General features: G+C 40.2%; 2 protein-coding genes across 4 annotated transcripts; both read left to right on the top strand.

Moving 5' to 3' along the window:
- Window positions 1–579: 579 nt before the first annotated feature.
- LOC145905968 (telomere length regulation protein TEL2 homolog) lies at window positions 580–6,833 on the top strand. 3 transcript variants are annotated; one of them, XM_082993309.1, is made up of 16 exons: window positions 580–721; window positions 887–1,068; window positions 1,393–1,575; window positions 1,818–1,975; window positions 2,270–2,417; window positions 2,607–2,775; window positions 3,024–3,162; window positions 3,258–3,390; window positions 3,599–3,709; window positions 3,927–4,149; window positions 4,317–4,445; window positions 4,584–4,700; window positions 4,941–5,078; window positions 5,547–5,684; window positions 5,814–6,002; window positions 6,311–6,833. In XM_082993309.1, the coding sequence occupies exons 1-16, from the start codon at window positions 626–628 to the stop codon at window positions 6,596–6,598; spliced, it is 2,541 nt and encodes an 846-aa protein (XP_082849435.1). In that variant the 5' UTR covers window positions 580–625; the 3' UTR covers window positions 6,599–6,833. The 3 variants fall into 3 exon arrangements, with proteins under 3 accessions (XP_082849435.1, XP_082849436.1, XP_082849437.1); XM_082993310.1 differs by having other exon boundaries at window positions 4,941–5,084; window positions 5,559–5,684; XM_082993311.1 differs by having other exon boundaries at window positions 6,240–6,370.
- A 3,364-nt stretch (window positions 6,834–10,197) lies between these two features.
- LOC145906668 (uncharacterized) lies at window positions 10,198–16,870 on the top strand. The gene is made up of 5 exons (XM_082994117.1): window positions 10,198–10,498; window positions 11,062–11,148; window positions 12,126–12,254; window positions 13,995–14,044; window positions 16,787–16,870. The coding sequence occupies exons 1-5, from the start codon at window positions 10,198–10,200 to the stop codon at window positions 16,868–16,870; spliced, it is 651 nt and encodes a 216-aa protein (XP_082850243.1).
- The last annotated feature ends 643 nt before the right edge of the window (window positions 16,871–17,513 follow it).

The following is a 17,513-nucleotide window of genomic DNA, read 5'->3' as shown; positions in this document are numbered from 1 at the left end:
CTTTTTCGTCATTTCAGTGACTTTGCCTTCTTCATTTCGCATACCTTGCACCTGCATATTTCTTTCTGGCTACGTACAATAAAAACGAAAACTACATGTTCAAATGCGGTGACCAGGTACAAACTCAAAGATTGTAACATCGATACTGCGCAGTCCGACCATATCCATTCATAACTCTAATTCCATCAGCTGATTCCGTCAAAGGAGGAATTGCAGTCCAACTCCAAGCCCCTGCGTTCAAACTGGACGGCAATTTTTTTTCAGTGTGTTTTTACCCGAATGGCTCAAATAAATCACTTAAATTGCAATTAAATTTTTACTTCGCTTTTGCAAAATAATATTTAGTAATTATTAAATTAAATAACATTCAATTGTATTTATTTTGAGGTTGCGTGCTAGTTTCAATATTTTATTAACCCTATTTTTTGTAGATTCTTTATTGATGTATACTTTTCACTAATTTTTAAACCAAAACTTCTTGTTAAATAAGTTTTTATTTGGCTTGAGTCGATTGCGCTCACGTGACAAAAAATCAGCAAACCGTGAATTGTGACGTCATGTCAAAACATTGCAATCTATTGCACGTGTTGCAATTGTGAAGGCTTGACATTTTATAGGTTGTAATATGTCCCATCCTGGTCCAAAAGAATGCCTTCAGATTTTGATCGAGAAAAAATATGGCGACGAAGATGTGCGCGATTGTCTAATTTCTGTTGCCAAGGTATTTAGGAATTAGGCATTGTAGATTTTTTAGTATTATTGGTTTTTGCTGGATTTGATTATGTTCAAAACAAATAAGGTTTATTTTTTGGGATGTTGTTTGAAAACTGTACATACTAGGTTCATATGCATTGCACTAATATAACTGATTTTTATGATTTTACAGGCACAACATCACTGCAGGGATAAACAAAATGAGGTTGCTCAGCTTTTACTGCAGATTATTTTGAATGCATCAGATCAGTGGCTTGCCAGTTCATACTCCACATCACTGATGGTAGAAGCATGTAATCACCTAGACCCGGATGTATTTGTGCTGTCGTTTTCATCGTTACTTGTTGAATTGAGGTACAATATAAATATGTTTGTTATAACATATCGCATTCCATTGTGCCAACAAAAGCCATTTCTGTCCTGAATCAAACATAATTTTCATTATTGGGAGGTGTAACCATCTTCAATAGGTAATAGTGTTGTTGCATTTACACTTACAACTAATTTTATTTAAAACATTGTTTTTGTTTTAATTTGTTTGTTGGAAAGTTTGTTATATAATATATACCTATATAATATGTACTGAAAAGTCCAAAAAATACACATGTAGTTCACTTTTTCAAGATGTTTTTGTATTTGTTGTCTGCCATGTATGTAGATTAAAAAAATCCAATGCAGGGTACAAAGAAAAGTGGAATTTCTGCACTCAGTTATGTCAAAAGTGTTTCAACAAAAACTATTTCATCAACTTGTTGTGCAAGAATCTTTGGAACCACAGGCCAAGTTGACATGGCCTAAACTTTCTTCTGTCATATCTTCGTTGCCAAACCATTTTGCTAACAAACTTCAGAATCAAACGAGGTGTGAAAGATATAGATTAATACATTTTTACTCTTATACAAATAAAAATATTATTTTGTAAAAGTCTTGATGTAACTATGTTTTGATTGTTAGAGCCCTTTTTCAGTTTTTAGTGACTTTGGGTGCTTTTGTTTGTCCCAAAGTGGAGATAATAAAACTATGAATAAAACATTGTGCGAATAAGCAAAAAAAATTTTAAAATGTTAATAAAATGCTCTGCAAATTTCTGTGCTGTTTTGCAGGGGAAATATTTTTCACCATGAAAAGTTTTTTGAACTTCTTGGCCTTGATATTGTCTCCTGTATCGAAGTGCTTGTATCAGAAGTTTCAGCAGGCAAAAATGTTGACACCATGTTTTTATCAAAATGTATTGGCCACTTTTGCCTTGTGGGAAAGGCAGGTATGTGTATGAATTATGCATAATGTTAAACAGTAATAGCTCATTGTCAATTATAATTTTTAAATTTAGTTTCGCGTTTGGTGAGCATTTCGTCTTTCAAGACATGCTACTTTTCCTGGCATATACAACAAAAATCTGTGCCTAACTAGTTAACAAGCGTGACCAGAGCCACAGCCATGAGATCTTATGGGTCAAAACAGTGCACTGTCTACAGCTCACTGTTCTCTATGGCTTATTTGCTTACATATGCATTGGAATTGATAACCCTTAAAACAGTTTTGTTTATGTTTTTAGATAGTTTGTTTAAAGGCTTACTGCCAGCCATGATCTACTTTTCAAAAGACAACTTTGTGTGGGGAAGAATTTTGCACAAAACATTTTCGAACGTTCCGGATCGATGTATGGAAACTGTGTTATGTTTTCTCTTTCAAACTGTTCCTGTGTAAGTATTAGATGCATTTATATTATATATTTAAGCATTTTTTTGTAATACATTGAACAATATTTTAAGTGACACCATTATGTTGTTTGTAGTTTGTTACTTTTTGAAGCCATGGGTTTGTTTTGTAGTACTCATTTTTTACCTTCTCTGATTTGTGTTGAATTTTGTCTGTGATGCCCCCTTTTGCAGTCATTGTATCCACCTTTTGCTGGGAGAATTGGTTTCAACAAATTCCAAAGCAAAGTTCACCATTCAGCATAAACTTCTGTTGGTGAAACATTTTAAATCTTTTGACATTGTGGAAAACATATTTTCTTATCTGCATTCTTGTGACGATTCAAGTGCAATTCTCAATGAGGTAAGTTAAGCATTGTATTAAAATTAGTTTTATCATACTGTCATAAATTAGTGTCCAGTTTAATTTTGGAATAACTTCTAATTAAATTCCGATTTTGTTTTAAAGATTGTCTGTTAGTTTTCCTAATGAAGAATTAAAAACTGAATATGTGACCAGTGCATGCAAGCTGTCTTAAACAGAAACTCATTATCCTTTTTTTGTAAACATTGTATTCATCTGAGGTCATGTATGTAAATTGTTGTTACAAGACATTGCTAAAGTTACTAGAAGTATGGAAAAGCAAAACTGCCATCAAACAAACACCGTATGCTCAACACAAACATGTCAGTGCTGCTATTCTGGTGTGTGTTCGATATTTACGAGCTGTGGAGGGCCAACAGAGGGATGGTTAGTGTTGATTACATTGGCTATTGTTTTGTATTATTAGCATTTTTAGTTGTACTTATTGTAAATCAATGCCCGATTGTTCGTGGCGATTTTAGCGCTTCTCCAAGTGCTGATGAAAGGAATGGAAAATCATCTGGAATCTCCAGATGCCCAGATCCGCACTCTTGGGATGTTGGTGGGTGAAAAAGTTACTGAAGCTCTTCATTTGCCAGTGAAAGACGATGCAAGGTCAGTTTATGTAATTTGTTTTGAAACACTTTTCATAGAAAAGGATAATATGTACAATTTACACGTTAAGAGATATATCCACAATTGTATGTGCATGTATCAGAATCAACAGTCATGAAATAACTGAACATTCTTATTAGCTTTACCAAGAATCTGTGCCATAAGACATGACCTTGGTGAAAATAAGTTTTTTTTTCCATCACTGCAGGCTTAAGTTTGACTATCCCAAAAATCAAGAGACGAAACATTTGCTGACATTGCTTGATCGTGTTGATGAAAAACCAGAAACATTTTTCAAAGAACAACTTGAAATTTACCAGTCAGTAGAAATTTGCCTAAAAAAATTAAATATAAGGACCAAATTGTTTATATCAAGGTGCAAGCTCCTTGCCCTGCTATGTGTTTTGTTTGTTCTATTGGTACCACTGTAACTGTAACGGTTGTAGTAAGGGATTTTAAGATCTAAAAATAATTTTTTATGCATATTTGTAAGAATCACCAATGCAAGGACTTACAGAAAAAAATTTGTATTACAGAAAAGTAAAGTCAGAACATGCAGCAAGTTCAACCAATGACACAAAAACTGTGTTCATGGCCCCAAAATCAGCATTTGTGGAAATGGCGGCAATTCAAAACCTAAAAATTGATGACTCACTAGATGGCAATGATGAGCAGGACCGTGACAATGAAGAGACTGTAACCGATAGCGATGATGATTTGGAAGCTTACCCAATGCCCAGTGAAACATCATTTTCAAAGGTGTGAATATAGAAGAAAAAAAATTATTCCTTTGTTAAATCTAAAATTGTATTACACAACCATACAAAAAAAATCCCTTAAAAATAATTTTATGCGGAACTTAATGAGAAAATATCTGTAGAAATAACAACCCAGATAGGTAAAAACTGACATAAGAATTTGTGTAGATCGCTAAACCAATGTATATACGCGACTGCATGGATGGATTGATTAACAACGACAGTAGAGAAAAAATGGAGATATATCTTGTATCCCTAATTCCTCTCATTGAAATTGATGTTGTGGCAACTAAAGAGGTATTTTTCTTCATTTCTCTTTTCGACAGGCAGTTTCCATACACATTTCTACATACAAACACTTTTTTGCTGTGAAGTTATTGCTTGTACGCAACCACTCCCAACGCCGGTGTTTGCCAAATTCCATTTGTACTCTAGGTGGCAGCAGAGCTGTGCAAGGTGTTGTTAAACCTGCAGAACAATTATGCGTTGGACGAGTTTCCAATCATAAGAAGAAACGCGCTTGCGTCACTCGCAGCTTTAAACCCTGAACCGGTAAAGTATTAATCTCTGCACTGTTTTGTTTACTCCAAGTATACGCTGTGATGAATAAAGTAATGTCCTTTAACATTCAATTCCTCTTTAAAACTCGCCTTTTCTATTTCTCTAATAGGTGCCAGTAAGCGCTGATTACTATGTATACCAATATTGTACATGCTTATATGGGTGCCAAGCCCAATGTAATACATTTGTCCATGTCTGCTGTGAGGCGTAACACAGAAAACACGTGCTCAGGTCGCAGCATACTTGACAGGGGAATTCTACAGCGAACATTATGGATTGCAGCAGCGTGTAGATATTCTGGACGTGATAGTAATGGCAGCTGGTCGTCTCTCGGCTCTCCAGAACAAACGACAAGACCTGGAGCAGAAGGCAAGCGTTTTTTTTTTTTTTTAACTAAATTTGTCGTTTTTAAAAGTAAGGACCCGCGTTGTGGGACGATCCTGCCAATCATGCCATTGCATAAAACATTACTGCGCATATTTTTTAAAATTTATAAACTAATGAAATGTCTATTTGGCTTGATTTGAGCTCCCATACCATTCATTAAATTAATGTTCCGCAACCTTTCGCGTTTGACACTTTTAACATATTAAAATGAATGATTCTTTTATATTCACTTAACTGCATTTTTAAAAAATGTATTGAAAAACTTAACGGGTCTATAGTGTCTGTAGGCGTAGTTTGTGATATACACAAATAGTGTGACATTGGAGCACTCTTGGCGGCCCAGAAAATTCGTTGCTTGACCCCTGTTTGGGAAACGCTTGAGCAATAAAATACATTCGAATCGTGTTCTAACCATCAACTAAAATTAAACGCGCCGCGTCTTGTTGTCAGGATGCTTCTAAGCGTATTGTGGAGTTGCCCGAACCTGGGGCGCGTCCCGCGAAACCGGGAAATGACTCCAAGAGCGAGTTGCCATGGCAACAGGTGGTTGCGGAGAGAATTGAAGCGAAGACGCGAAGATTCGGAAAGGTGAAAAAAAATCAAAACTAGAGTTACCGTTCTTGTTGATGTAGTTTTCAAAAGTATTGTCTGAAAAGACTACTCCACACCAAATTGGAATCTTTTATTGGCTAAAACCAAATGGTTACCTATGTCTAGGCACGAAAACCGCCCCCGGAAGCCGAACCAAACCGGTTTCAACCGGTTGCAGGGGCATTTTTCTATCCTCTCATGGCCGGTTATGACAAGCGCGTCCGCACCCTTGACCTTCTGGGATCCGATACCGTCGTACTTGGCAGACTTCTGTACACATTGGGTGTGGTTTTGTATTCTTGCGCGGGCACGATGGTAAGATTCGAAAGTTAAACCTTGTTTATTTTATATTGAATGTGAATAATTTTAAGCGATTACGTAACGTCTGTGCACGTAGATGTTACTGAGGTAAATATTGATATGCACATATAGCCCGTTCACCCCCTCATTTAAAACATTACATATGAACAGCATATTTACACAATCGACTGAAATAACAGAAGACTAACCAACAAACCTACTAACACTGGAAATTGCATATTTGCTTTTCAGTGCTGCTTGCTTGCTAGTACCAACTGCTTGAAACTGTAACAATGTCTAGCTGACTCTACACTTATGCACAGATGGCAGAACCTATGAGTGCAGCGCTTCTTGAATTTGTGACGTCACTGCGACGTCATACAGAACCCTTCGTCAGGCGCGCATGCGTCTATTGCATTTCTATGGTGACTGCGAGCGCGCCACGCTTGACTGAGCGCTTAGCCGGGGCTGCTCTCGAAGGCAGGGAATGGCTTTGTGACGTCATCAGCGGTGACGAAGACGAACAAACGCGGGCGCTTGCCGCCAACACTTTGACCTTATTGGACATGAAAGCTCGAGATGAATTGCGAGTGGTGGATAGTGTCACGTGATGTGTTTGGGCATGTCGTGGCACGTTCAAAGTGTTTATCCGTTGAATGTATTTGAGATGACGCTGGCTGTTGGAAGGTGAAAGTTGTTGACGGAGATTGGGTTTAACGAAAATCTCCGAACATTAACTGTAACATAAATCAATGCAACTATGTTAACTCATGGTGTATCTGCTGGTTAACTTTTGACCCCAAAAATCTATCAAACAATTCACCGTGTACTTCTGGCATTCCTGCACAAACATTTGCGCAAGATTTTAGTGATTCTCTACGGGTAACGAGAATGCAAAAGTAAACTAAAGGCCTTGAAAAAATCGACTTGATTAGAACAACATCAAAAACTCGCTTAACGTCTCAAATGGTTTAATTTACGTTTCGAGAGAGCAAAATCTGTGCAAATTGCGTAAATTACAAGAGGTTTCTAGACCATTTGGCAACAAGGATTTGGCGTGTATAAAACAAAAAAAGTACAGCATGTGTTATACATCCTCGACCTCACCATGACTTTTGTGCAGGCGTCTCACAAAACCACAGTGTTGCCAGATTTTTTTTCCAGAAGCGTCAAGTTTTTTCTTTTAATATGCCCCAAAGCGCCAAATTCTGCAAAAACAACACGCTTAAATGCGCCCAATGTTGATGAAGTTTATACATATAAGTTACGTACACCAATGGTCGTTTTATGCTTATGGTTGTACACTTAAACCGCAAACTAAGACCGTGAGCAGGACACAAGACCTGTAATACTACATTATTTTGATCACAGACGTCGTTGCAATATGATTATGACGTCACATTACGATGTGTGGTCAGTTTGTAGTATTTGAATTAAGGCTGTGAAACATCGTTTTGTTACAGAACTAACGAGCTAATTATCAATTTCCGAAACACGCACAAATGCGCCCAAAGCGCAAGGTGCAACAAAAAAGCGCAAACACCCAAGACAACACGCCCAATTGGGCGTAAAAAGCGCCCAACTGGCAACGCTGTACAAAACTCTTACTTTTTTATAAAACAAAGAACATTTTTTTGTCACAATTAATTTAGAATTAAGTAATATTATCATCGAAACAAACGCCGGAGAGCAAGTACCAGACAGCAGTTGACCCACAATTTGCAGTCGGCATTGCAGACCATCAAGTTAATGAGCTCCTGCCTTAAAGCAAATAACGTGTAACTAGGCAGCGATACTCCACTTGAACCGGGTATGGTCGTCAAGGACCTGACCACGGAACCGTAGTGCAACTTCTGCGCTCATTTCATCCGACTTGAATGCCAAAAAGTAAATATGGTAAAGTAAAGTTGATTGAGCAGATGAGTGATACGTTATAATACATAATACGGGTAACAGAAATAAGTATACACCACAACACAAGCCACAACTGGACTATGTGGGACGAGCTAGTTTGTTCGAAACTAAGAACAAACATAACCTGAAAGTGTGAAGGAATATCCTATCGTGAGTTTGGCGCCAAGATTGAAAATTATTTTGAATTAAGGATAGATGCTGATGCGTTAATGCACTTTATTTTGCACATCGCACAGTCCAGTAAGGTACATTACCTAACCCTTTTTGAGCATTCTGCATTTATTGACAAGTAAATGATTCATACAGCTTGTGAGTGTTTGTAGAGGGCGGGAGTCTGTGGCTGCCGAAGAAGTGCTTGATCGCGCAACAGCCTTCTTACAGAAGTCTAATACACCTTGTAGCAAATGTGTAGCTGGACACCAACCGCACGGTCCCAACAGAATAAAGTCATCTTAGTTTGGTATTAAAAGATGTAGGCTGTATTTGAGTCGAATATATAATTTTAGTGCTGTACGGTGAGTGAAAGAAAATATATGCCCTTGCAAACTGACTGAAGCATCCAAAAGCAAACAGCATCGCAGAATTTGCCTGCCCTTTACAATGCAGAATCAGGGTAAATTGCTCAAAAAGTAAACTGCCAAACATTGTCATTGTTTTTTTTCTTGAAATACAATGTGGTTTTCCGGTTTTCATCGACCCTTTGCTTGTATGGTCTTTGTCCTGTGGTTTTTTCAAAGTATTGCAGATGAGGTTATTCCGTGTGCGCTATAAATAGCATTGCGAAAGTGGATGCTGACTGGGACGTATTGGATATCGTTACAATTGTGGTTTGTAACTTTTAATATGTAACTAATTTGTTTACGGACGACATGTGAAAAGTCGTAATTGCCGTTTGCGGAACGAATGGTTCAGGTACGTTTGTCTTTCCTACCTGAACAAGTTGGGACATTTTAAAACACTTCTAGGCAGTTGTGAGGTTTGAGCAAGACATTATGCTGTTTAGAAAAGCTTAGAAAAACGTTATATTTGGTACTGCTGAAATACATGTATATGATGTAGCTTTTAATAAGAATTTCCAGTAGACGCTATGACACAAATTCGACTCATTTACAGTTCCAAGTTAGATTAGGCATTCTGCTGTGTAACCACTTGATATTGGTGGTAGTTGCCGTCGGGATTATCAATTCTGCTTTATTGAAATTGGTATTTAGAGTGCCACTATAAGGATTTGAGTTGTCAAAGTTTAACACAATTCTACGCGACGCCAAGAGAATTTCAGGTTTACCCGCAATAAACTTAGATTGCAAAAAGAAGGCAAAACTAATTGGTTTATTAAAACATCACTGAAACCAGTTTGATTTAGTTTTCAAAGGTTTCGATCATATCTACAATCATTCTCAATACGCAATGTAGGCAGATGGACGAGTTTTAATTAAGTTTTGTGTTTGCATGTAGCAGTAATTAGGCTTGCCTTTCTTTGTACGAAACTGTAGAGCCTACTATTTGTTCTGAATGTTGAATTACAACCGTTTGGTCAGCAAAGTCGTCTGATAGTCACACCAGCTGCACTGATGAGACCTTTTAGGTCGAAACAGTGGCCATCTGTCTGCAGCTTATACACAATTCATATTATTGGCTCCACATTGCTTATCGTTGAATTACAACACCTGCTTAGTTTCGTCGGTAATATATTCCATACAAATGATGTACGTTGGACTTTCATTTGGCCAGATGGAGAGGACAATGTGACAGATAATGCTCGTACACTATTCGATGCAGTGCATACAGAATATGTTAACAAGACTGTGAACACATATTCTACAACGCCATGAAGCGTATCAAGGGTGTATTGGTAGGGGGGTTTGTCGAAAGCCAAAACCTAAAATTCATGTGTGGAAAAAACAATCGATGCTATTGAACGCATTAATGTGACATTTTGGCCCATTTTGTCATTAAACAAACGAGCCAAACATTTACAATCAGTGATTTAGCTCAGCTCAACACGACATGCCACCAAATCCAATAATTTGTAGAAACGCTTTATGGCCGTTGGAAAAAGCACACCTTTAACAAGAAACTCACGCCGTGTAAACGCAACGGGACACACAAACGTCAATCTTTTTTAAAAAAATTTTAATTCCAATAAGTAACTATAAGTATGTTTGTATATTACAGAGTAAAATATAATATGCATGTTATATTTATGCAACTTGATTTAGTTAAAAATGTTGTCTTGTTTTGAAGGTAATTTCGTTTTACATATCTGTATAGGGGTTTCTTTTCCTTCAGGGCGACCATGAGAGGTAAAAACATTGTAACATGCCTGCTTGGAACGATGTTCGCTCTTACGTTCACCGTGTACGCTCTGTACAAATATTCCCTCATTGACCCCGAAGCGGTCCTGTACAAAAACCTACTTTTCTCGGAAGACAAGGATGACTACGGGATTGACGTCAGCCATCTGCGGGGATTGGAAACAGGAGAAGCCGCCGACGCAAGGAGGGATACCCTGGGCCCCATTAGCTCCGTAGAAGAATGGGATGCGATAGTGAAAAAGGATTCTGGAATCCGTATTTCGTATGTCACTGACTCATGCGGTGAGCTCATCGGTCGAGTCATAAGATAACCTGATTTATGGTGACGCCTAATTAAAGGTCAAATTTGCTGATGGCGCATAAACCAACAACAAAACGAAGGTGCAACACAATCGTGTTTTGTACAACTGTTTGATTCTTAAAAGTATTATGGGAAAGTTCTGTTGTCCTGGTTTTATAGGCTATCGTGTCAAAATCATTAAAAACTTTTCTCCCTTTGAAACACAATCAATGACATTGCTATAAAAATTCACTCTGTATTGTTAGTAACAAAACCACGTGGAATTAACTTTTGCCCTAGAAACGCTTTGGCAAATATTTGTACGGTAGTTAGATGTACAACACGAAGTTTATCTCAATAGTCCATAGGCTACACCCAGTCCTGCAGTGCAAGCCTGTGGATTTCTTTTAAATATATTTAGCTGATCCGTTTTTTAAAGACATTATATTCCCAATTCACCATGTACATAATGCCCCTGTATTTGCCGGGACTTTGCTTAGAATAATGTTTAAACCATAGAAAATATACAGGTATCAAATATTTACCGATTGTTTCCGCTTTACAGACAATCCAACGGTCGTCTACGGCATCGCTTATCTCACGAAAGCTGATGTCGGTGTCAAAGCGGTTGTTTTGGTGAATTACACAGCGGGTGAGTTAAACGACTGGTTTTCGTTTTTGATACAGCGTTTTATATGTTTTAGGCTTCATAGTGAGCCCAGCCTGTTCCTAAACGTCACCTCAAACAAGACTTTCATGTTATTAACTTATTATTTTTCGAACTTTATCAGAGGTTTTTAATTTATTTCGGGTTGCGCACCCCCCGCAACACCACAGAAAGTATTGGAAATATTTTTTGGGGTGATACCCCTAAAAGATGAAGAATTATAAAAATGATTGTGAAAGTCCGTGGACCCCCTCAATAGGTTTCTGTGGTTCCCAAGATTCCTGGAACCACAAGTTAAGAAACCCTGATTTAAGATAAGAAAGCGTTCCATATTTTCAGTCTTACGCTGGATAAGGGACCAGTGTTTCGACCTAATAAGTCTTATCAGTAATGAAAAAGACGTCGGATGCGCCTAGCTCAATCGCTCCTCCCATTTTTTGCGCAAGAGAAGTTACGGAGAGCTCAATCGCTCTCGCGCTCAATCCGTTCGAAGAAGGTGCATTCGGTTTTAATCCATTTGGAGAAGAGACGAATGCGAATGGTTTTTGGTGTGCGGTTTTTAAGTTTGTCACATTGCATTAGATAAATGATGAACATTATAAAACAAGTCCTTGACATTGGTTTGAAAATTGTTTTTATTTTGTAAATTTCAAACTTAATGTTTTTAGTTTTCAGTTTCTTGTTTTATTTTTCTCCGATTTCATCGATAGCAACATGCAGTTCGAGGGAACCTCGCATATTTTTAAATATTTTGTTGATTTTAACTCGTTTTTGGTTGATACAAATTACCAAGCCACACATGTAAGCACATGCGATATATGAATTGGATTGACATGTTTCAATTCGTCTCACTTCCGACCAAACCGTTTCACTTCCGGCCGCACATGTAAATGGGGTTAATCTGCAGCTCATCTAATAACATATTATAAAACATATGCTTTCATTTTCGTCTATTTGCACAGAGGAAGAAATGGACAAGGGCCAAGGCGAAGCAGTGATTGTTGGTAGTTTCGGTAAAGCATCCCTCATTAACCAAACCATGGAGCTATGTTCTCTGGACGATGAGTTAATACAGTGTCCAGTAGAAAAAGGTTTGTCTATCATTTTCAATTTATTTGATGTAGTTACAAAATTGAAAACATTGTACAGCTGTTGAACAGTTACATTTTATCATGCTGACTCACAGTATATGGAATTATTAAATCGATTGACTGGTTAATTTTGTTGTTAGATGCCAAGGTTTAAAATACTATATTGTTTTATGCGTCCAATGCTTTTCCATAACATAAGCCATGTGAAGCGGTGCCTATATATGTTTAACCTCGTTACATGCAACTTCTATTACACACGCGGTGTCAAACATACGAAATTGCTGAACGTCGAATGTTGTATGATTGATAGTTACTATAGTTACCTATGTCACCCGCTATGAAACAGCCGTTTACTGTCTGGGATATATATCCCTACAGCAAACACAGGTTGTCAAGCACTCCAGCCCGAACGTCGCTCCCAGGGCGTACACACGGGCGAACGGGATATTTGCCCAACAGCGTGCGTTGGTTGGCGCAACACGACGTGGGCAAATATTCGGGTTACGAGCTTTACCTGATAACCTAACGGAATATAGGTAAAGTCAGAAGGCCATTTAATTAGAGGCACCCGAAATGGAAACTTATGTACACTGTCAAAGGTCCCCACAATAACTGTCAGGTGAATGCTGGTAGTGCAAATAAATCGAAATTTGTGCAATGATTAATTGGGTAGCGGCTCACAACTTTCACGAACCAGCGACGCACTCATCCCCACAGCAAATTATAACGGCTTTTCCCGAAAAATTAACCTTTTTTGTGTTGATCGTTCTTTATTGGAGACAGACGAATTTTAAATACGACAATTCATTACTCGTGCAACAGCTGAAAGGTATTCGTTAGCGAAAAAAAATTCGCCACCAAATAAGCTTACGGTGCCCCAAAAATAATAAAAAGACGCACCATTTGGAAAGCAATGAATTCAAGCTATGTCCACAACCAACAAAATACAATTACCAGTTAGGAAAAAACAACCTTTTAAAATTGCCGCGCAGCACAACCATTAACTTTACAATCTTCTTAAAAGCAAAGAAAAGTTAATGGTCTTTACATATAACCCCCAGTGCCGAAAAACAAGCTTGTAAATTAGGGGCGACGGCCTTACTTTCTATGTGGGGTCTGTATTTATAGGTTTGAGCGTAAAACAAAACACGCAGTGGATGGTGGGCTAGCGTGTAGTTAATCATTAAGCACCAGGCGGGCCCTCTCAAACACACAAATCGCCTAAAATTACCAGGAAAATGAAACGGTTTTGGCGAAACAATAAAATTGCAGCTGATCAGTTTAGTTTTGTTTTTAACGCAATGCATTTTTATTATCGTCCAAAACCACCGAAACTTTCTTGACTCAAGTCTTACCTCGTTTTCAAAAATATCCAAGGCCTCAATAGATGCTTGCTGTGTAATATAAATTATAATCGCTCAAATTAAAGAAACTCGTGTCGAAATTTCTCAAACCTTTATACCTACAACCACTGGTACATATTAACAACAGGTATCATGAATAAATAAAAAATTTAAATTGACTAACCAAATACTGATATTGCAAATAGTGGAACCTCGCGACTTAACCAGGGCGACACATTTATCTCTGGCAGTTGTATCCTTGGTGAAAAGCATCTCGTACGTGTACAATTGTGTTTAAAAGTTGACGTCGTAATTGTGAGAAAGAACGAGGCACCGCACAAAAAACAACGACTTGTTTTTCCATTAACACTTTTTAACAACAGAACTATTTTCTTAGGTTTTCGAGCATACAGAAGAGAAGTTGCTTTGCCGAAGTTTGCCCCAAAGGTATAAGATTTTTGTAATTCATTGTAAAATAAGGTTCACAGGCTTCGCAGCCAAGGCATTGCAGCCAAGCTGGATCAGCCACTTTTCCCGACAAGTCGGAGCGAGATCTGAAAAATCAAGCTCCCGGTGAGGTTTGAACTCACGACCCTGGGCTAACCAGGCCCAACGCTCTACCAACTGCGCTACAGGAGCTCAGTGGCTTCACGGGGTATATTGTGGCCAAGGTACACTGGTGCGCAAGCGCACAACTTGTCAGGCGACCTTCACATGCGTAGAGGATCTCCACCACCGTAATCAGACAACGCAGAAGTAATGCCATGCTTACGCATAGCAAGGCGGGATCGCCCCACTGCGCAGGCCCTTTATATTTGGCGATCACAGCTCTAATATTCTGATCATGAGGTTCACAGGCTTCGCAGCCAAGGCTGACAAGTTGTGCGCTTGCGCACCAGTGTACCTTGGCCACAATATACCCCGTGAAGCCACTGAGCTCCTGTAGCGCAGTTGGTAGAGCGTTGGGCCTGGTTAGCCCAGGGTCGTGAGTTCAAACCTCACCGGGAGCTTGATTTTTCAGATCTCGCTCCGACTTGTCGGGAAAAGTGGCTGATCCAGCTTGGCTGCAATGCCTTGGCTGCGAAGCCTGTGAACCTCATGATCAGAATATTAGAGCTGTGATCGCCAAATATAAAGGGCCTGCGCAGTGGGGCGATCCCGCCTTGCTATGCGTAAGCATGGCATTACTTCTGCGTTGTCTGATTACGGTGGTGGAGATCCTCTACGCATGTGAAGGTCGCCTGACAAGTTGTGCGCTTGCGCACCAGTGTACCTTGGCCACAATATACCCCGTGAAGCCACTGAGCTCCTGTAGCGCAGTTGGTAGAGCGTTGGGCCTGGTTAGCCCAGGGTCGTGAGTTCAAACCTCACCGGGAGCTTGATTTTTCAGATCTCGCTCCGACTTGTCGGGAAAAGTGGCTGATCCAGCTTGGCTGCAATGCCTTGGCTGCGAAGCCTGTGAACCTCATGATCAGAATATTAGAGCTGTGATCGCCAAATATAAAGGGCCTGCGCAGTGGGGCGATCCCGCCTTGCTATGCGTAAGCATGGCATTACTTCTGCGTTGTCTGATTACGGTGGTGGAGATCCTCTACGCATGTGAAGGTCGCCTGACAAGTTGTGCGCTTGCGCACCAGTGTACCTTGGCCACAATATACCCCGTGAAGCCACTGAGCTCCTGTAGCGCAGTTGGTAGAGCGTTGGGCCTGGTTAGCCCAGGGTCGTGAGTTCAAACCTCACCGGGAGCTTGATTTTTCAGATCTCGCTCCGACTTGTCGGGAAAAGTGGCTGATCCAGCTTGGCTGCAATGCCTTGGCTGCGAAGCCTGTGAACCTCATGATCAGAATATTAGAGCTGTGATCGCCAAATATAAAGGGCCTGCGCAGTGGGGCGATCCCGCCTTGCTATGCGTAAGCATGGCATTACTTCTGCGTTGTCTGATTACGGTGGTGGAGATCCTCTACGCATGTGAAGGTCGCCTGACAAGTTGTGCGCTTGCGCACCAGTGTACCTTGGCCACAATATACCCCGTGAAGCCACTGAGCTCCTGTAGCGCAGTTGGTAGAGCGTTGGGCCTGGTTAGCCCAGGGTCGTGAGTTCAAACCTCACCGGGAGCTTGATTTTTCAGATCTCGCTCCGACTTGTCGGGAAAAGTGGCTGATCCAGCTTGGCTGCAATGCCTTGGCTGCGAAGCCTGTGAACCTCATGATCAGAATATTAGAGCTGTGATCGCCAAATATAAAGGGCCTGCGCAGTGGGGCGATCCCGCCTTGCTATGCGTAAGCATGGCATTACTTCTGCGTTGTCTGATTACGGTGGTGGAGATCCTCTACGCATGTGAAGGTCGCCTGACAAGTTGTGCGCTTGCGCACCAGTGTACCTTGGCCACAATATACCCCGTGAAGCCACTGAGCTCCTGTAGCGCAGTTGGTAGAGCGTTGGGCCTGGTTAGCCCAGGGTCGTGAGTTCAAACCTCACCGGGAGCTTGATTTTTCAGATCTCGCTCCGACTTGTCGGGAAAAGTGGCTGATCCAGCTTGGCTGCAATGCCTTGGCTGCGAAGCCTGTGAACCTCATGATCAGAATATTAGAGCTGTGATCGCCAAATATAAAGGGCCTGCGCAGTGGGGCGATCCCGCCTTGCTATGCGTAAGCATGGCATTACTTCTGCGTTGTCTGATTACGGTGGTGGAGATCCTCTACGCATGTGAAGGTCGCCTGACAAGTTGTGCGCTTGCGCACCAGTGTACCTTGGCCACAATATACCCCGTGAAGCCACTGAGCTCCTGTAGCGCAGTTGGTAGAGCGTTGGGCCTGGTTAGCCCAGGGTCGTGAGTTCAAACCTCACCGGGAGCTTGATTTTTCAGATCTCGCTCCGACTTGTCGGGAAAAGTGGCTGATCCAGCTTGGCTGCAATGCCTTGGCTGCGAAGCCTGTGAACCTCATGATCAGAATATTAGAGCTGTGATCGCCAAATATAAAGGGCCTGCGCAGTGGGGCGATCCCGCCTTGCTATGCGTAAGCATGGCATTACTTCTGCGTTGTCATTGTAAAATAATTTTAGTTTCTTGATGTGTGATTGGTACATACTATTTAAAAACAGTAGTACACATCCAATGATTCTTCTAAAACGCAGCTTTTCGAAACTGTTCGAAATTGCAAGCTTTTAACCAATTGTCCACTTTTACAGGGCCGGTACAGGGGATCGGCTTCTTTGCGGTATAAAGGAAGCACGAAGTCCCAACTCTGCGCCAGAGGAACTATGATATTATAAAACTTGACAAATTTAGTTTTAATACTTTTCTTGTTGCTCTTCTATTAGTAGTTCAGCACCCGTCCGCATACCTTCGTCTCTATTGTACAGCAAGGAAGATAAGCTAACAGTTTTGGCAAATATTTGGAGCAATTTCGCACAGAATTTTTGATTTTATTTGTTAGGGTTCCATGCTTAAATTTGGCCCTTAAGCCGGGTCCACACTCACGCTTTGCGTCGGCGTATTCTTTGTTTGTTTTAATGTCCCGAGCGTACGCTCGCACGCCGGCGTATAATGAAACAAACAAAGAATCCGCCGGCGCAAAGCGTGATTGTGGACCCGGCCTTAAAAAACTCCACAGAAACAAAACTAAATTGATTTCACAATGGCGACAGTAATAATGATGTTGTTGTCGCACCACATAACATTTTAGAAAAATTACCTCAAAAAATGTTGAGGTTTTGTATTTAGGCAGTTTAACTACCTTTTTACGACGTAAGGCACCGTATTCGCACGATCGCAAACATTCCCTTGCATAGTCAAGAAAAAGGCGCGGCTCAAACAACGCACTACTGATTAGTTGCCTAAGTTGTAAAACTTTACGACTTAAAGGTTACTTCAGTGCATATTGCTTAAATATCTTTGCATAAAACACAGCATGTT

This window comes from Ascidia mentula, chromosome 6, assembly GCF_947561715.1.
Source record: "Ascidia mentula chromosome 6, kaAscMent1.1, whole genome shotgun sequence".
NCBI lineage: Eukaryota > Metazoa > Chordata > Ascidiacea > Phlebobranchia > Ascidiidae > Ascidia > Ascidia mentula.
This window is presented reverse-complemented; position numbering and strand designations above follow the sequence as displayed.